The sequence below is a fragment of the Patagioenas fasciata genome, chromosome 7 (assembly GCF_037038585.1).
Source record: "Patagioenas fasciata isolate bPatFas1 chromosome 7, bPatFas1.hap1, whole genome shotgun sequence".
In the NCBI taxonomy this organism is placed as follows: domain Eukaryota; kingdom Metazoa; phylum Chordata; class Aves; order Columbiformes; family Columbidae; genus Patagioenas; species Patagioenas fasciata.
Window position 1 is genome coordinate 40,804,901 of NC_092526.1, and position 18,603 is coordinate 40,823,503.

Consider the following 18,603-nt stretch of genomic DNA (forward strand, 5'->3'; position numbering starts at 1 on the left):
TCTAAATGTAAAATAAGAACAAAGGGTTGGGGTGGGAAGGGCCAGCTCCTTCAGCCCCACTCGTAGACCTGCGCCTGCATCATCACTTATGCTAAGAACTATCGCTCTAGCTCAGCTTTAACTTCATTTTTGTGGAACACTGTCTACAAGTCTGAGAGATTTCTATTGGATTAAATGAGCAGTTTACTAGCTGTTTTTCTTTGTCCAATAGTTCTGATTTATTGCTTATTCTAGGTAATGCTAATGCTGTTTCCCTCCGAGGTCAGCACCCCTTTGTTGAAGTGACTGCCCGAACCATACGATCTCATCACAGACTGGCATTTATCTCTGCATGAGATGCCCGCCAAATACTCATTTAAAAAAACCCCTGAAATGATCATATTTGGAAATGTTCCCAGTATTGACAGTAAGAGTAAGATTACCCACTGTAAACCAGTCCTCCAGTGCAGCAAAGAGATGTAAAAATAAATAATAACATGAATCTTGGTTAGCACGTCACAGTCCTATCACAACTTTCTGCCTCAAGTCCTGAGGGCACTTCCCAAGCCCACAGCGGCCCGAGAGCCTTCAGAAGCCACGGGTACAGACACACACACAGAGAACTGAGAATTTCTTTAACAAAAACTTTCGTGATTCTGCCATTTCGTGCTTATTCCTCTCTATTGAAACACACCCCCTTGGTTACTGGGCCATGAATACCGTATCTCAGTTGGGGTATAAGACAGATACGGTGGTTGCCTAATAAATGGCTCACTGTTCCTCCCTCCTCCAAACCACAATATATATACACCTTACATATGTGAAAACCAGAGAGGACATGAATGCCTGGAATCAGACCAACTCCCACAGATTATTAAAAGAACAGATTCCAGTAAACGTCTGTTTTTTTATTTTTTCATTGTTCTAATTCATAAGCTTGATCACTATCCCTTAAAGGTATGCAAGGCCACACAACAGCCTATTCCGCTAGTAATTTCCACTGTTCTAATTCATATATGTAATATAAGCAACCAAACAGCGATTAAGGAACGGAAAAGAGTGGTCAGAAAGCTCTGATAAGTAAGCAGAAGGAACAGATAATTTAAATTTAACTTCATAGGAACTTTTGGTTTACCTTAACTTGATAAAATCGAAATTTTGATGCACAATCCTTATAGATAGAAACCATACAGAAACTACCCTAGAACATCAAAGACTTATTTGATCACATACGTATACAATGACAGATGTTGGAATGCTGCTAACCAAATTTATCTACTGTGTAATTTGCTGCCAAACAAAACAAATGTTTCCAAGACTATTCCAAAAGTTCCCTGTGTATTCTTTTACTTACTGGCTTCTTCTTTAACTTTATCGATTTCTGCCATTAATGACACTTCTTTGTCTACGATGCTAAAAAAGGAAAAAAAAAGAAAGAAGAAAACCACAGTTTAGTCCATGCTAGAACTCCATTCAAAAGCAATAACTACACAAAGACTTCAGACCTTAGTTCCTTAGTTATGGGTAGTTTTGAAATGAATAAGACTTAAAAAATCAAAGCTGAAGAGACAGCTATGCAAACTGACTGTAAAAAATGAGTGATAATGAGTGAATGCTGCTTTACACAAACACCTCAGTGCTGGCCTGGCCGTGTGTCCACACAGGTGTGGAAGAGACCCTGTCTGACCTCCTCAGCACCGCAACCCTCACATCAATCAAGTGTCTCTTTCCTAATGATGCCAGATACACCACTGCTGCTGCCCAGGCTACAACAGCTTTGCTCTCCGTGCAACATTCAGAATAAAACAGAATTAAAGTCCACATTGGAAGAGCTCCTCCTCTTCCTTAAATAGAGATCTTCTCACAAAATACGTCAGGGTAATCAGGGCAATGGTTTGTGGTGTAAGGAAGCATATGCACAAACGAGACTGAAGAGATTGTTGTGGCCTGCCTGATCAATTGATCCTGCCTTCCGCAGCAGGGGAAATAGAACAGCGGGATTTTATGGTCGAGCATACTCCCATGATGGAATGACACTTGTTCCAGTTGGGCCTCATCATTCTCCACACATACGCATTACACTTGGACTCGAAACAGGCAGGTGACAACTCCAGCTTGCTCATCTAAGCAGCGATCATCTATTTTCAATCAGCTTTTGTAACTATAGGCTATCATACACTTCCTTGGCTTTCACAGCAGGTGGCTGAAATGAGTCTTGCCAGCTCTCACCTGTTTCTACCCTTCAGAGAAAAAGAGATTTTAATGTCCTTTAGCCTTTTCCCCTAAATGTAAAGAGTCTGCATGTGTTCGCTTTTGCTGTTTCTGTTACTAAAGTGCTGCCCTAGTGTCTTACACAAACTTCTGGCTGCTCCCAAGAGCAGAGCTCACCAGCACCGTGTATTGGCCCAGTCCACTCTGCCACTGTTTCCTCCCTGCTCTCACAACAGATCCTTGCTGAACCCCTTGGGCCCTAACATTTTATTTTGATGCCAAATATAAACACTTTTAATACCAGAATGAGAACAAGGCCATAATAGTCCTACATTTATCATATTTCCCACTCCTAATGTGTTAGTGTGTCTCTGATGAACATTTCAGCAAAGTTGGATGTTGTAGTGGTAGAGACCAGGACAGATGAATTTGACAGAGAGCAACCACCTGAGTACTTCCCTTGTAGCTACAAACTAACATCAGGAAAACCAAAGAACAAAAGTGTTTGGTGCCTCTGTCAATCTGAGAGCAGTTAAAGTGCTGTAGAAAGATGAGGTGAGAAGTAAATTATGCTGACAGCTGCCCCTTTTACAGCTTCACACTCAGAACAAATTCTGAATTTGTTCTGATGCTAGTGGAAACAAATTAATCTTCTAGTTTAATGCATGAAATTTAGTGCTTGCACAGTGAAAGTATCTTTTCGTCAACTGCAATAACTCAAAATCCCACTAAAATGATTAAAGTTATTAGTGCCTCTTCAGAAAAGCTGCCTTGGATTGCCAGGCTGGCTGGTGTACAGTGTAGAGCTTTACTGCTGAGAATCACAAAGGGTCCAGATGACCAGAAATTTCTCTTCCTTTCACCTCTTCCAGGCGTTATGATAAACCTGTTGTGCTGGAGAGATGGGGAAATGAAAAGCCCGAGCTGACAGGGGTGCAAACACGCTGCCCCAGCTGCCGAAGGCAAACCACAGGGGTCACCGCTCGGAACGGAATTCAAACGAGTCCTTTCAAAACTCTGTTAAACGCCCATGGAAATGTTTCACATACACACTTCCTTTCTAGTGTGAACATATTTGACCCACAGGTGGGGTGAAAAGGCAACAGAAGAACCTCTAAGCCAAGTGTGTATTCCACACCTCAGCCCAAAACGCAGAACTTGTCCCTGTCGAGCTTTCAGCACAAGGAACTAGAACGATGTTATGACAATGTCAATAGAAAGCCCAATCACCTATAATGGGCGGTTACAAGCTTTATATTATTACTGAACAGCCATGCTATGTTGTAATCTGAGAAATGATACTTCAAGTTTTCTTTATAGTAATAAACCTGTCAGAAAAAGCTGTTGTTGCATCATGTATTTTGCAATGACTCAGTAAATGATATTCTTCCAGGATTAGCTCAGGAGTATTTAGATGCTGATGGCAGTCGATGGCTGCTATTTGATCCCTGCATTAGCATATGCACGGTGTTTACACAGCAAGCCAGATTACCTGAATTTTCATTCTGACTGTAAGCAGACAAACAAATGACAGAATAAATCCATCTCGCTGAAATCCTTCCCTCTGCAGCATCCCAGCTGGTAAAAGTAAAACTGCCCAAAAGCTTTTATTCAAGTTTACTTTGTGTTATTCTTTATTTACCTTCATGGTTTAGTGGTGCACTTGGCAGTCTTGAGTTAACGACCGGGCTCAATGATTTTAAGGGTCTTTTCCAGCCAAAATGATTCTATGAAAATGCAGCTGGGCCAGAGCAGAGGAGGCTCGTCTTGCTTTGGGCCAGTTCTGCACGCAGTTAATTACATCTGGCCCCTGCTATTTTCCATTTGTGGTTGGAAGCAGTGTTCGGGCAAGCAGCAGATGTTTCCTTTCAGTTCTCCACATGACTGTGTGGGTGCCCAATATGTGAAAATGATTTTCTGGCAAGAGGCGTTATGTGGAACTGTGGCTCCTTTTGTGCTCTATGCATTTCACTCAGTCTTCCCGGGGCGCTCTTTTTATCCCCAAGATCGCTATTCAGTCTCTTGGTGGCAAAGCGAGAACACGATCAGAGGGCACAGGTTCTAACCTTGGCAACAAGCGTCTTGAGCGCGCTCTGGGGAGAGGGACTGTTTCTTGGCCCCGTTTCATTAAAATGCTAAATCCAGAAGCAAGCAGTGCATCGTTGTTCATGGCACACCTGCTTTGTTAGTTAACTGTGTGTCACACAGGTGACTTTAGAAATACCAGCGTAGCACTGAGCGAGCGCATTCAGGAGTAACGCACCCGTTAGGTCAAGCTGTGAAACACCGAGCCACACAGGGACACGGGCTTCCACCGGCAAGCATCACTCAACACTTCCCGCTGCTAAAAGCAAAGGCTCTTGTGAATCTTTCTGCTAAAGTTTTCAGGACTTCTTAGGCCACGTGTGCTATTCATTTATCTCCATAATGGTAGTTTCATATGCTATCTGGAGGTAGAAGGAAGACAGATGTTCTCTTTGCACTTCTTCATGCTTTGTGATTGGTAAAAACAGGAAAAGATTTAAAAAGAGAGAATAAGAAAGCCCAAAAAATGACTGGCTCTTGAAATGCAGTTTTGCCTCTGACTTTGATAGTAAACGCACAAAGGAGGACACAAGAAGGGTCTTTTATCCTATTGCCACAGGAAGAAAAAGAAAATTAAACCCAAGAGAGACAGCAGAAGGTGGTATGTGTTTCAGCAGACACAAGATTGAAGCTGCTGACTTGCTTTAGCTCCAGCAAAGCCCTCGGGTGGTGACAGCTACAGCAGGAACCAGCTCAGCTCCCGCTCAGGTGACTGCGAGCCCATCCAAGGATTCCTTGCAGTTCTGCCCACGCTTGGTACCTGTTGTGTGTCTATCTGCTGTAAACCTCAACCAGCCCACAATCCAGCAGCAAGAACCTGCAGAAAGCTTCGGCATCACAGTCACGAAGGAGACCAGATATCCCTCGATTTTGGTTACTCCACAGCACTCTGGGAGCAACAATTTAGCTGAATTGCTTCATTTTCCCTTGACAGACAAGCTGACCATGCCCCAGCCAAATTCCCATACCCAGGGCAGGTGATACATGTGCACGAGTGCTCATTTCATCATCTTCCTGCAACCACTTTGTGATGCTTCGTTCAACTTTGAAGCAAAGAAACTGCCATGTAAATAACACCTACTAAAGTGTTTGGCCCAGGAAGGTGGGAAAAAAAGGGTGGGGGGAAACGAAGGAGGGGTAAAAGAAGTGGCGGGGGGAGGGAAGGAAGGAAGGAAGCAGGGGAGGGAAGGAAGGAAGGAAGGAAGGAAGGAAGGAAGGAAGGAAGGAAGGAAGGAAGGAAGGAAGGAAGGAAGGAAGGAAGGAAGGAAGGAAGGAAGGAAGGAAGGAAGGAAGGAAGGAAGGAAGGAAGGAAGGAAGGAAGGAAGGAAGGAAGGAAGAAGGGGGGGCAAGAAGGGGGGGGCAAGAAGGGGGGGCAAGAAGGGGGGGCAAGAAGGGGGGGGCAAGAAGGGGGGGCAAGAAGGGGGGGGCAAGAAGGGGGGGGCAAGAAGGGGGGGGCAAGAAGGGGGGGGCAAGAAGGGGGGGGCAAGAAGGGGGGGGCAAGAGGGGGGGGCAAGAGGGGGGGGGCAAGAAGGGGGGGGCAAGAAGGGGGGGGCAAGAAGGGGGGGGCAAGAAGGGGGGGGCAAGAAGGGGGGGAACATGGAAAAAATGAGAAAAAACGGGAAAAACGGTAAGAGATAAAAAATGAGGAAAAAGAACAACGTAGAGATGAGAACTGGAAATGAAATTATGGACAAAAAAAGTGAGAAGAGAGTGCAGGGGAAATAAAAAAGAAAGAATGGTGGGATAAGAAGCAATGGCAACGGGAAACAGAGACAGTAAAGGACTGGCTGCCCAAGAAGGCACCATCAGAACAGCAGCACAGAAAGAGATGTCAAGAAGGTAAACAAGACTTCTGAAAACCCCACCAACAGGGTTTTTGGAGCAGCTTTGGTGTGCTCAGACGTGTTGCCACTGAACTTGACACAAAACATTTAGGTCGAGATGGGTCCCTTCGACAAAAAAAACACCACTGTAGTTTTGTCCCTCTTTATGTGAACATACATACGGTTGGTGAGGAGTTACTGAATGGCACCACACATTTTTGACGAAAGCAAGTGCTGCAAACAGAGAGGGTGCAGGTGAGCGCCCATGGAGCTCTGGAGTTCGTTTACTTACCAGCTGTGGAGCTCTGCAAAAGCAGCTTTGATCTTCTTTACCGAATTATCCACCTCCTCTTTGATCATCATCCGATACTTGGTTAGAGAAACGGTGCAACGCTGCAAGTCTTTTACTGATTTTTCAATGTTCGGCCCTAAAATAGAAAACAAAAATTGCACAGGAGTCAGAAAGTCGGTTGGTGGCTTTTCTGAATGAGAGAGCAAGAACAGTTCAACATGTTATTTGTCCAGATGAGGAGGAAGTGGTTATCCTACTAAATCCATACATCCAATTGTTCCGTAGTCCTTCCAAGGTGCTCTTCAGGGATCCACTTTACCTCTTTTTTTGACGGAATCGTCTGTCTTTGTTTCAGGCTGGGCTGTAGTGCTGGATGATTTAGCAGAGGAAGATTTGGGCCTGGGCCTGCCCTGGTTGCACGGGGGCTGCACACACTCCTGCGCTTGCGCTCCACTCAGGGCCTTTGGGTTCGATTCCACAGGAACTCTCTGGTGTTCGCGTTCTTTGTCTGCAAGAAAACACGAGGGTAGAAAACAGGGAGTTATAAGATTAAGAAAGATATGAAGCCTTACTGTTGAGTCTGAATGACTTTGTGTTCACACACTGGGAAACTGAAGGTTTTCTTCCACTGGCAGGTGTTCTACAGAACCTCGGAAAGCAATGACAGAACAGAATCAAGGTGGTTTTCATTATCAAACACTAACCTGGACACATCTATATTTCAACAGCCTATAAAAGAGAAACCCATTAAAATACATCAGTTCTCCCCTGCTGATATGAAAAAATACCTGATAACATTGAAAGCATACTACCAGTTGTAATCTTTGCCCGAATACTAGAGAATAGAACTTGATAGGAAGTCTGCTGTGGAAAGTATGAGACCTAATGTTGAGAGATACCTATCTATCTATATCTCACACATAAAAAAACCTTCATGATTTAATTTTAAAAACAGTGATTGAGCACTCCTAACTGAACTACTTACCTTGCCTAATGACAGATTTATATCAGTAAAGCTATGGTAATCTCTCATTTGTCACTTGTAAAAGCAAAGAGATTCTGAGAATTTTTTCCCCTTGGTATATACAACTCTACAGTGTCAAAGAGAAAAAACAGGATTCAACCCCAGCGCCACAGAAAAAGATCCCTAAGTGTGGGTGCTCCTCTTGCATTCAGCCTGTTACCCCCTAAGAAACACTCCCCACACAACCCAGTCTGTATATTTTTCTTCATGCGTGTATCGTTTCAAAAAAAGCAACTCTAAGAAGTTTGATACGGGAGCTTGACATATACTGCAAACGCTTATATCTTGCAGAATAAGTGGCAAGAAGTCTCTCAGTATTGCGGAAATGCAGAATCATCTGGCTTATGGTGGTGGGACTCTTCAGCGAGGATGGGCAGAGTATCTCTGACCCTTTGCGAGCGCACCAGATTCTTAGGACAAAATTTCTTGGAGAGTAGTTTGCCTGTTAGCAGAGTGTTCATTCGACTGACCACCAAAGTCATCTGGAAGCAGCAGAGAACTCATTTCAGGACAATCATCCCTTTGGCACATTCATTTACAATGAGTTTGAGAGCTGTGTCTGCAATCAGGAAAAAAGGGATTTCAAGGAAAGTTCTTCTACTGCAGCCTTACTGCTTAAAGACCCAGGATGACAATACTGACAGCAGCCATAACCCAGGGCTTCCCAAGTTTGAACCGCAAAGAGCTGAAGAACCATTAGCAGTAATGACAATGGGAAGATTAAAAAAAATGAAATTTAAAAAGTGGACTAGTCTGGACTAGGCAATAAATAAATCCTGTAATGTGCTCATACTGCTCAGATGACGTTGCTCCAGATGAAGGAATTTATTACTTCTGTCTTACAATCAAGCCATTTTCTAACCCAGCGTTTATAACTTTAATATCCTGTATATCCTGGGCTTCTAATTATAACTTAATCCTTTTGCCTCTAGAAAAAAAAGTCATTTCCACATCGCAAGGTGAATTGTGCCCAGATATAGATCTGCTTGCATGACTGAACAGCTACATGCATTATTTTGCACAACCATCTCTCCTCAACTTCTTTGAATTATATTCTACTTTCTGACCATGATGTAACCGAGGGCTTGGCCACTGCCAGTTAAAAGGGTGTCTGGTGCCAAATGAACTAACCTGCAATTTCTGGACAGAGCGGCGCTGACTCAGCAAATCCCGAGCCTCTCTTCTCAGGAGAAGCAGCAGAACCACTGCACGAGTTGTCCTTGGCGCAGCCGTTCAGATGGCAGCTTTGCACTCCCTGGGGCTCTTGGGACACCTCCTCAGGTCCACCGTTCTTAATTTTGGGATCTTTATTGCCTTGGTGCTGTTTAGGTTTGCTTTTTTTTCTCTTGTTCTGCTAAGTGGAGAAATATTCCAAGAACAGAGACATCGCTCAGTGCTACTCATATAAACTCAAAATATAATCAGTAAATTGTCTATGCTTTTAAAATGCGGTACAAATGAGATCAGCGGAATGCAACGTCCGGGCTGCGCTGTGCTATCTGGCACACTGCATCTGTGCAGCTGAATGTATGAACTGTGACTCCTCGTGGGTGACTCCTGTGCATAAGTTACTGTTACACCTGTCAGCAAAACTCTAGTACTAGAAATGGCTACGACTATCCAGGATAAAACTGCTTATTATTGAAAGTGTTTCTGCACATGGGCCGCTTTGGGATTCGTTCTGCGCTTGGCCAGGGCCTGGCTCCCACACATGTGCTGTCCTAGAAATTCCTTTGGAACACTGGGCTGCAGAGACACCAAAAAATGAAGAGGATTAAAAACAATACACATCTGCTTTCGAGTATCCCGACTACAGGTGCGAATGAAGTCATGTATATCAGCAAAAGTACTGGCCAAAATAACAGTACTACATTCCACCACAAACAGTGAATAAATGGTCTGAGTGCTTTGATTTTCCAGAGTGAGTTCTTACCTTCTTTTTGCCTGTCATATTCCATTCCTTCAGAACCTGAGTTGCGCTGCCTAGAGAAAGATAAAACATTTCAACAAAGTTCAGCTATGAAGAAGAATAAGTGTGTTCAAGAATAGTTTCTGCTCTTCTAGCTGGGCAGCACTTCCATTTGTTGCTGCAAATTCTCTTATATTGGGAGAAGAAAATGAGAAACACCGTTTTCCTCCTTGTTAGTTACCCGTTTTATTTGATTAGACTATAATCAGTGCATGGGCTACTTGGCACTGCTGCTTTTTATGGCCTTCATTCCACGAAGTATTAAAGTGGGTGCATTACTTAAAGCACCAGCATAAGCCCCAGAAAATCAACGCTCAGATCTCTCGCCTGAAAACGGAAGCACCTCGGCACCCGAATACAAACACCAGGTAAACGAGACGGTCCGGCCTGACTCGAGAGCTTCCGAGAGTTCTAACGCCTTTTGGCATTTTTATCGTATGCTTCCTCTGTGTTATCTGTCATATTCAGAAGACATAAGAATATAAAAATGAAGACTTAATCAGCATTCAAAGGAGTAATTTCATCGACCACTGCAGAAATTCTGCATCACGCAAACACAGGAAACTTCAGCCTGGCAGAAAAACGCAGTTAAAATTTATGTGGAAAAATGATTACAATTTTGTATGCTTGATATTCTGCCTGCCAGCTCTGATAAGCTGGTTAGATATATTTATGGGCAAAGCAAGCACAGCCTTGGTCAGCCCAGCGTCAGCTGCCACGGTAGAAGAAAACTCCTCCGCATCCGGTTAGTGTCGTTATTTTGTTCTCCTGGACCCTACAGCTGAAAAGAGACGCTCACAGTGAGCACACCTGAACTATCGTGGCAGGATCTACCACAATCGTCTTTTTAATCACAACCACGGAAAGGTCTTCTGTGTGAATTTAAGAATCACTTTGCCATCACTGCACAATTCTAACAAATATTCAATTCTTATCCTTTCCAAATGGGTTTCACGCTCAGCTGTTCCTCTCACTCATTTCAGGGAACTCTTGGTGATATTAGTATTCAGAAGTAATGCTGTTTTCAGACACCATGACTTGTCAACTTGTATTCAGCCAGACACGTGAAGTTTCCAAGTGTACCCAAATCACTTTTCCATCGCAATAATCCAGATCCCAAATCATCTGGCGAGTCTATCGTGCACACTGGAAGAGATGCGCCTTGCTGTGAAAAGATGTGTACACAATCCATCAAAGCTGCATTGGGTTTCCTCGATGAGATGAAATGCAGACAGAAGGCAAAGAAAACTTCTGTTATGCGGATAACTATTCAAGTATCTATATTCAGCTACACACGTATATACCTATGTACATACACACAGAAACCCCTCTGTCTTCTGACAGACACCACGTTTCAGGATGAAGAAATAAATGCAGACATTTGCCACCCGTTTTACTCCACGCTGCTGAAAAGAGGTGATTCCACTCGAGCTTTGCTAACGGTTTCACGGTATCGTCCGATGCTCTTTGCCTTGGCCTCGCACCCCTCCTCTTCCCCGTGAACACCATGCACGGTGAGGTTTATTTCAGGGGTTCACCCAACCAACCTCAGGTTCCTTTTGCTGGAAATGCACCAAGTGTTCAGTTCCAGAGCCCTTGTCTGAACCCACTGGTCTGTTTTCCTGAACACATCTGTAAAGCAGCTGAACAGACCTGATTACGCTTAATACAGGGATAAAACTAATATAGCAAATCGAGCTGCTGTTTTATTTCACTCAAATTTCACACACAGAAGTTCATAGTAGAGACATGACCTGTACGCCACTCCAGACATGAAGCAAGACAGGAGCTGGTCTCAGTTTGAACACTTTGAGAAAGGCGTTAAACGGAGGCGCTCAGCCCTTCACTTGGCACGGCCAGCCCCACGTTTCCTGTTGTGCATGGAGATGCCTTCTCTGCGATTGTGATATTTCCATGTTAGAATTGTTTGCCATTCACGCGAAAAGATACTTGAAGTGCTAGCTGCATCCTACCCACTGCGGCAGCTGAGCGGACACGCGGCTTATCTCGCCCTCTTCCACACAGTAACAAATATCGGCTGCTCTCAAGAGCTCACTTGCAAAGCTTCTGAACTCAAGGCACAATGACCTAAACTGGCGAAGTTCAACCCAAGAGCATTTCACTCAGGTTACCACTGCTTGCCTTTCTTCAAGACTTCTTCAGATACTTGAGTCAAGAGGCACCATCTGATGGAAGAATTCTGATGCATTTCTAAGTAGTCCAGAGTTTGCTTGCATCTGCTTTTTTACGTTTTGGTAAGTAATTCCTAGCACCTCATAATGTGTTTCAGCTGATAAATTTCAGTAAATTAATCCAAACCAAACCCAAAATTATTCTGAAGTAAAACAGATATGAAATAAGCAACCTGGTGAGATGGCAAATCAACACTATGAGGCATTTTAAAGACATGCAGTTTTAAGACCACTGAACTTCTAGTATCTTTAAAGCAGCCCCAAGACACAAATATTTTGAGAAGATTTGCTCCTAGTACGCTATTATTGCTGCAAAGGGTTTCTTACACACTTTGGTGAAAGTTCAAAATACCTGCCATTACATTTTTATCAGAAAAGTGTTATTTAAATATAAGCGACCTTTCATTTGAGACAGTCTCAAGATGCAAAATACAAACTTGGCTCCAGATTTAGAATGGCTCGAACTTTCAATGGTGTCTCGGTTCAGCCATTATAAATGTCAAAGCTGTTTGCAAAATTCAGATTGAGGTCTGAATGTCAATGTATGCATCAAGTTCAGGGGCTTAGGGGCCTGGTTATCTGCTTCAGGACCATCCCAAATTCTTATTAATTACTGTATCTTTAATAGTGAATCATATTCTGTCATATTTACATTAACTTTTATGCAGAATAAAGAAGGTCTGCAACAAGAACAGCAGCAAAAAATAGCAAAGTCAGGTAGAACAAATCAACAGCCATGTCAAAACCACACTATGAAGAAGTAAAGATGCAGACAGGAGGGTCAAAAATGAACTTTCCGAGTGTCACAGCCACCTGAATTTGAACATTACATCATCTATTGTGAGCCACTGGAGCCAAGGACGACTTCAGCAGGCGGAGCGAGCCCTGCTGCCCTGGTGGGAAAGGGCACGGCACTCACCATCCACAAAGGCTTGGACAGCCTTGTCCACGTTGTTATCGAACTGCTGCAGCACCATCACTATCTCGATATTGCTTCTGTTTGGAACAATCAATCGGACTGCATTGATCTGGAAGGGGAAGAAAACAAAAGGAAGACAATAACATATGGGTTTCTCATACTCCTTTAGACAATAAGGTATCTCTGTGCCAATGCATGTTTACATCTAAACGCATGTTAGACGTGAGGAGCTTACAAGTATACACCAATCTAGCTGTGTGAAGCAACACCCATCCTCTCCCCACCTGGCCTGTTTAATAACGAAAACAATTTCCTCAAGTGACCACACCACAGAACTGGTACCCAGTAAGCCCGGAACCAACTCCCACCCTCAGTTGCAGAGGGAGATCTAGCTTAACTAAACTGTCAGAATTTGGTGTTATGCTTCTTTCCTAAACATTCCTTTTTACTTTACTAGGTAGTACCAAAATAAAAATAATAAGCGTAATCAGCAAAATTTACAGAAGCCTACAGTAGTACTCTGAAAAAAACCACGAGAATCTGTGCCAAAACCATTCTAGCTGTTCTAAATCAGCATTTTGAACTTCTGTGACAAGCCATCCAGCATGTATTTACTATTAGAAACTTGCTATTGCACTGCAAATGTTTCCCCAGCGCCCTTCTTCGCCATCTTTCTGTGGGAGTATAACCCTGATTAGGGTATCACACCGTCGTCATGCTGATTTGTGATCATGAAAGGCTGCTGGCCTTCTTATTGTACTGTGAAATAAAGGTGTGAAAAGAGAAGACAGGAAGGTGGATGTGCTGAAGGGCAGGCTGGCGCACATGGTGAGAGTGTGCCCACTGTCTGCCCCTGCCGCGCTGCACAACCATCATTCTAGACTCCCTCCACGGAGTTTCCATCAGCAGGGACAGCAAAAGGTGATTTGGACACTTAAGTGCTCAGATTCATGACCAAACCATCTTATTTTGCTGCAGTGTGTTGGCCCTGCTCCTCACCTGTCCTATGCCCCTGTCGCATGTACTAACATGAGGCACAGTGACCGAGGGCTCCGGTTCGTGCTGCCCGCTGGACTTGGCTTCAGGAGGTCGGTCCCTGCTCCAGCTCAACCCACATGGGATCAGGCTTTCTGGAGGATGCTTTCTGGACCAGTTCACCCCTTTCCCTGCGTCAGGAAGGCGCTTTCTGGCTCCAGCACACAACTTTAGCACATCTGCTTAGCAGGATTCACTCTGCTCCTGCCCATCGTCCTATCACAAATCTCTTGGAGGCTTCACTTTGCCCACAACACATTTGAAGCAGCAAGTCTACGTGTGGACAACGCAGGCCACAACCATAATAACCAGCCCAAATCAAGAGGATGTGCAGAGAAAGCACTGGAGGAAGGAGTTTTATCCACGTTCCCCTATTTACCGATAAAGCCAGGCTTGCTGCGGAACGATCCAAGCTGGCGGGACAGCAGGGCAGCGCAGGCCACACGCTGCGGTCCGTTCGGTGTTCACGCCGCCAAACATTTCCACCGTGTGGATTACATCTTCCTTTCTCACAGAAACCTCCCCTCTTCCTTCACAAGCCCACGGATCGTCTCTCTGCCCACTCGGAATTGCATAATCTCCTTGTGGCAACGGCTTACAGGAAAAGCAGTGAAAGGAAATATCTGGTGTGTTCTAAGTGTCTTTAAATACAAGCATGGGAATTTCATGGGTCCTTCTTCGCTCTGAAAGGTCTGGAAGCCTCAAGAAGCATCTGGAAACAACACAGTGAGGCCAAGACCACAGAACAGATCAGGCAGCAGTCTGGAAACTTCTGAAAGGCTTCAGCAAGAACATGTGGGGGTGGAGAGCACTGACACGAGCCCAGCCAAGCAGAACGTTTCAGACTGCAACATCCACTGTGGACTTCATTTGCACTGGATGGGCTTTGCTCCAAAAATTTACATTAATAGAAAACCCAGAATTAAAACCCAAACTGTGCTTCATCCAACTAGTACTACGATTAAGTACAAAAAGTTTATGGAAACATTCCAGTTGTGGAAATAACGTAAAAAAGCAAGGGGATGATCTTGGGAAGAATACAAAGAAATGAGGCATCTGACGCTGTGGACACAGTCCTGGTTCAGCTGGGCTATACGAAAATTTGATTTAGGGAACATTAATGTACTGCAGATCCCAACAGTTCAGGTGCCAAAATCCAACAATATCCTCTGTTGACTGGTGTACAAAATATACATTTGTTTCTTTTTCCATTTAGAGAATAAAAAGTTGACAAGTTTCATGAGAAAATTGCTGAGGAGAAGACCAGCTGATTGCAAAGCAAAGCCCTCAGGACTTAGGAAATTCCAAGTCAGAAGTTGCTTACATTTCCTTAATCTGCTTCCCTTGGGTATGTGTGCTACGAGTCTCCAGATACCTACAAGCTGTTCGTGTTTCTGCTGTCCAGATTTCTGCAATGATTAACGAGGGATAAGACAGACAAAACCTCAAATTTGCAACCTGTATGTCAATAATAATAATAATAAGAATATCTATATATACATCTCTGTTCACAAACAACAGAAGCAGATATAAACCCAGAATTCCAGAGGAGAAACCTTCAGTTTTGTTCTGACAGAAAATAGTTCTGTTAGGAGCAAAATGAATAACATTACCATGTTTTTTGGGGAATTTCAAAGACAGGCAGATCTCTGTGCGAGACGTCAGGTCTCCACAACATCTGCGCTGTTTGGTGTTCTCATCCAGAATATACTGGAACTACTCTACACAGGTAAGGAAAAACTCGGCAAGTTCTAGACATCCAGAAACTGATTAATGGCCACAAGTCTCAAATTCTGACCTGATGGAGATGAGGTTCTCAGAACACCGGTCAGTGCCAGGGGTGGGTTATGGTTGGACTCGGTGACCTTGAGGGTCTCTTCCAAACAAAATGATTATATACGACAGCCTGACCCCAGAAACGCAAATTTCAAAGCCCCTGATATTCCACCTCTTAGTCTTTTCATTCTGGTTTGGAAAATATCTGTAGATGTCTATGTTTGAAGCTCAGGTCTGTCCCCACGTGCAAGATACGTCCCATATATTTCTGGAAAGGGACACAGTGTCCTCCAGGGCAGGATACAACACCCAGCTTTATCTCCCTAAACTTAAGGTTCTCAGGCTTACCAAGAACGTCCATCTTCTCAACACATAAGCAACAGATTATGGAAACAGAATAACCCAATATTGTATGGCTTCTCATCAACAAATTACTTTAAAAAATAGTTATCATCCTAAAGGATGAAAAACAGTGTAAGAGAAAAATAATCTCCTAAGATGCAGTGATATCACATTAATACTCAAGAGTCTGCAAGAACAAACAGCAGTCTATTTTATTAGATTTATTTCTATGTTTTGGGAGAAAACGGCTTTTCCTACTCGTGGCAACCTGATCGCAGGAAGAACAACATTACCAGACAGACTACGGGGACGTCAACTATTTTAACGAGTCTGTGAATCATCCCATCTTTACTCAGTGAACTCGTCATCACCTGGATGCTCGACAAGCATTCCGGGACACAAAGAGAAGCCAGTAACATACCTTCTGACCCACAGACCATCGTGCCGCTGACAGGACACAAAGAGAAGCCAGTAACATACCTTCTGACCCACAGACCATCGTGCCGCTGACAGGACACAAAGAGAAGCCAGTAACATACCTTCTGACCCACAGACCATCGTGCCGCTGACAGGACACAAAGAGAACCCAGTAACACACCTTCTGACCCACAGACCATCGTGCCGCTGACAGGACACAAAGAGAACCCAGTAACACACCTTCTGACCCACAGACCATCGTGCCGCTCGTGGCAGCACCAGCTGAGGAGCTGTCACTGACACCAGTCCATTCCCAGGCTCTCCCTCCTGTAGCCTGAGCAGAAAGCACATTTGTTTATCACTAAGATGACTTGCTCAGAATTACAGCTTACAAAAGCTACTTTGGAGCAATTGCAGATCTAAAGTATGAAGCTGTGATCTTGAAAACAACTGTGCACGCTGAAGAATGCGGAGGTAGAACCCACATCAACCTCCATTTAACCCCACGATCCAGAGACCTCCCTTGCAAGCACACATTTAATTCCTACGCTCACGGATAAAGCTAAAGACAGCTCAAAGACTTTTAACCGCTTTTTTTGAGCTGAAGTCTTGAGCACACGCTGACGTTGAAACGCTTGCTCAAGCCCTGCTAAAGCCACTGCAATTGGAGCCAACTCACGTCTCATCAGGACGAGGATTCCACAGCCGTGAGGTCACTTTTATCAGCCTCTTACACCAAGGACTGCCCAGAAGTGATATCAAAACCGGAAAAGGTTCCAAGTCCCCTCAGATAAGCTGTTTCTACCCCAAAATAAAATCCTCGAGGTCTGATCGGGCTCCCAGGCAACTCCAACAACACAGACTCGCTCGCTGCCCGTTGGCTGCTCCACTCCATCTGCTCCCCTTGGCATCGCCTCAAAGAGGATGTTTCTGGTGAATAAGTAACATATCCGGGGGTCAGAGAATTTGTTTACGTATTTCTGACATAGTGACAAATTAAACCGCTTTGCTGAAAGCTCACGGCTGTTCTGAGTCCCCTGAACGCAGCTGCTCTAATCCCCTTGAAGTTACTGTTATGGTCACTTATTCAGTCGAAATACTTTGGTTAGAAACACTGCCACAGATCCACCTCCACTTGTACTAAATGCTAAGATCAACAGATTTTCTCTCAGTCAGGAGCTGAATTAATTCAGAAGTATTGTTTTCAACGAATACACAGCCATTTTCCTACTTTATTTTTACTGCGTGTGAGTAGCACATCTCTATGCACCCGCACACTGCAGTTGAGCCCGGACAGCAGGTTAAGCCAGGCTCAAGTAGATCCCAGGTGCAGCTGGGCCTGGCCCAAGCCGTGCAGAGGAGCAGGACGGAGGGCGGGCTGAGCTCTGCGCCTTGCTGCATCAGCATCAGCACGTGGCCTGGGAACATTAAGCAGGAAAACGCATTTAAATGTACTGCATGGCAGAATTTAAGGTTTTGAAAACTCCTACACAAACATATCTTGTAAAAACAATTTGGCTCTGTTGCGTGAAGAACCTATTTCTTACACTGGAGACATTTTTCCACAAGCTTTACTAACCGAGTTCATCACAACACACTGAACAAGTGTGGTTAACATCCCCTTTGCGCAAAACAACAGCTCTCCACCATATGAGTTGTTTATCACATCGATACCTTCGGATCATTTATCCCCGATAAGCAAAAACAAATTCTACTTGCTGCAGTTACCTACTGCAGGCAATCATCATGGATTTATTATGTCAGCTCTGTCTCCCAAATTTGTAAAATAATTAAATGGGAACCCCAGACATTTTAGAAATCCTGAAAGAACATATTCTAGAGTTTGGCTCAGTAAGACCTGCTCTGCTTGAAAAATGACAGCGCTATCTAGAGACCAGAATCTATAATATCCTTAAGCCAAGTTAAATGGCTCATCAAGTGACAAGAGTGCATTTTGATCAACTTTGCTGGTCTTTGGACTAAGTCCATCTACTTCAACACCTGGGCAAGAAACAGCTACAAAAGTCAACTTTAAGGAGACCTAGTAAGATTGGAAACTATCTGGTTTTGTAATGTATGATTTGAAGTTTATATAGTGCTTCCATTCCTTCTGCTATGCATCCTGCTCTTTCCGTGCATGCTGACCATTGCTTATGAAACCACAGCTATGGCGTGAACTCCCCCAATGACATCTGAATACAACTTCCTTCTTGCAGTTCATGGAACAAACCTGCCCATCTGCTCCTAGAACTCTGACACCTAAAACAGCCAAGGCAAACCTTTCAGGAGAAATTCAGCAAAACTCCTACCAGAATCCCAAGAGGAAGATTTTCATCTGAATGAGGATTTTGTTAATTCCAGCTGACACCCGTTTTCATTTGTTCAAACATGTTTAGACACACAATCAATAGGGCAAATAGCAAGTCCTGAGGTTTGAACAATTCATCTTTCTTTGGATCAAAACCAAAATCCCATGCCAGACGAATGGCCACCCTGGGCAGTGCCTGATCCTCACTATGCTCTTATTGAACTAACAGCA

The 18,603-nt window shown here is 44.0% G+C and overlaps 1 protein-coding gene across 8 annotated transcripts in view; it reads right to left on the bottom strand.

Moving 5' to 3' along the window:
• The window catches only part of SPATS2L (spermatogenesis associated serine rich 2 like), a 58,944-nt gene that overhangs the window by 7,648 nt on the left and 32,693 nt on the right, over positions 1-18,603 (bottom strand). For 5 of the 8 annotated variants that reach the window (XM_065841273.2, XM_065841269.2, XM_071811524.1 and 2 more), the window contains 6 exons: positions 12,495-12,603; positions 9,348-9,397; positions 8,546-8,768; positions 6,710-6,898; positions 6,391-6,526; positions 1,334-1,392 (listed from right to left, as the gene is read on the bottom strand). In XM_065841273.2, coding sequence (XP_065697345.1) covers positions 1,334-1,392; positions 6,391-6,526; positions 6,710-6,898; positions 8,546-8,768; positions 9,348-9,397; positions 12,495-12,552 — 715 coding nt within the window. In that variant the 5' untranslated portion in view covers positions 12,553-12,603. Of the gene's footprint in view, positions 1-1,333; positions 1,393-6,390; positions 6,527-6,709; positions 6,899-8,545; positions 8,769-9,347; positions 9,398-12,494; positions 12,604-13,908; positions 14,445-16,743; positions 16,995-18,603 lie in introns of those variants that run through there. The other 3 variants (XM_065841274.2, XM_071811523.1, XM_065841272.2) reach the window with 3 other exon arrangements.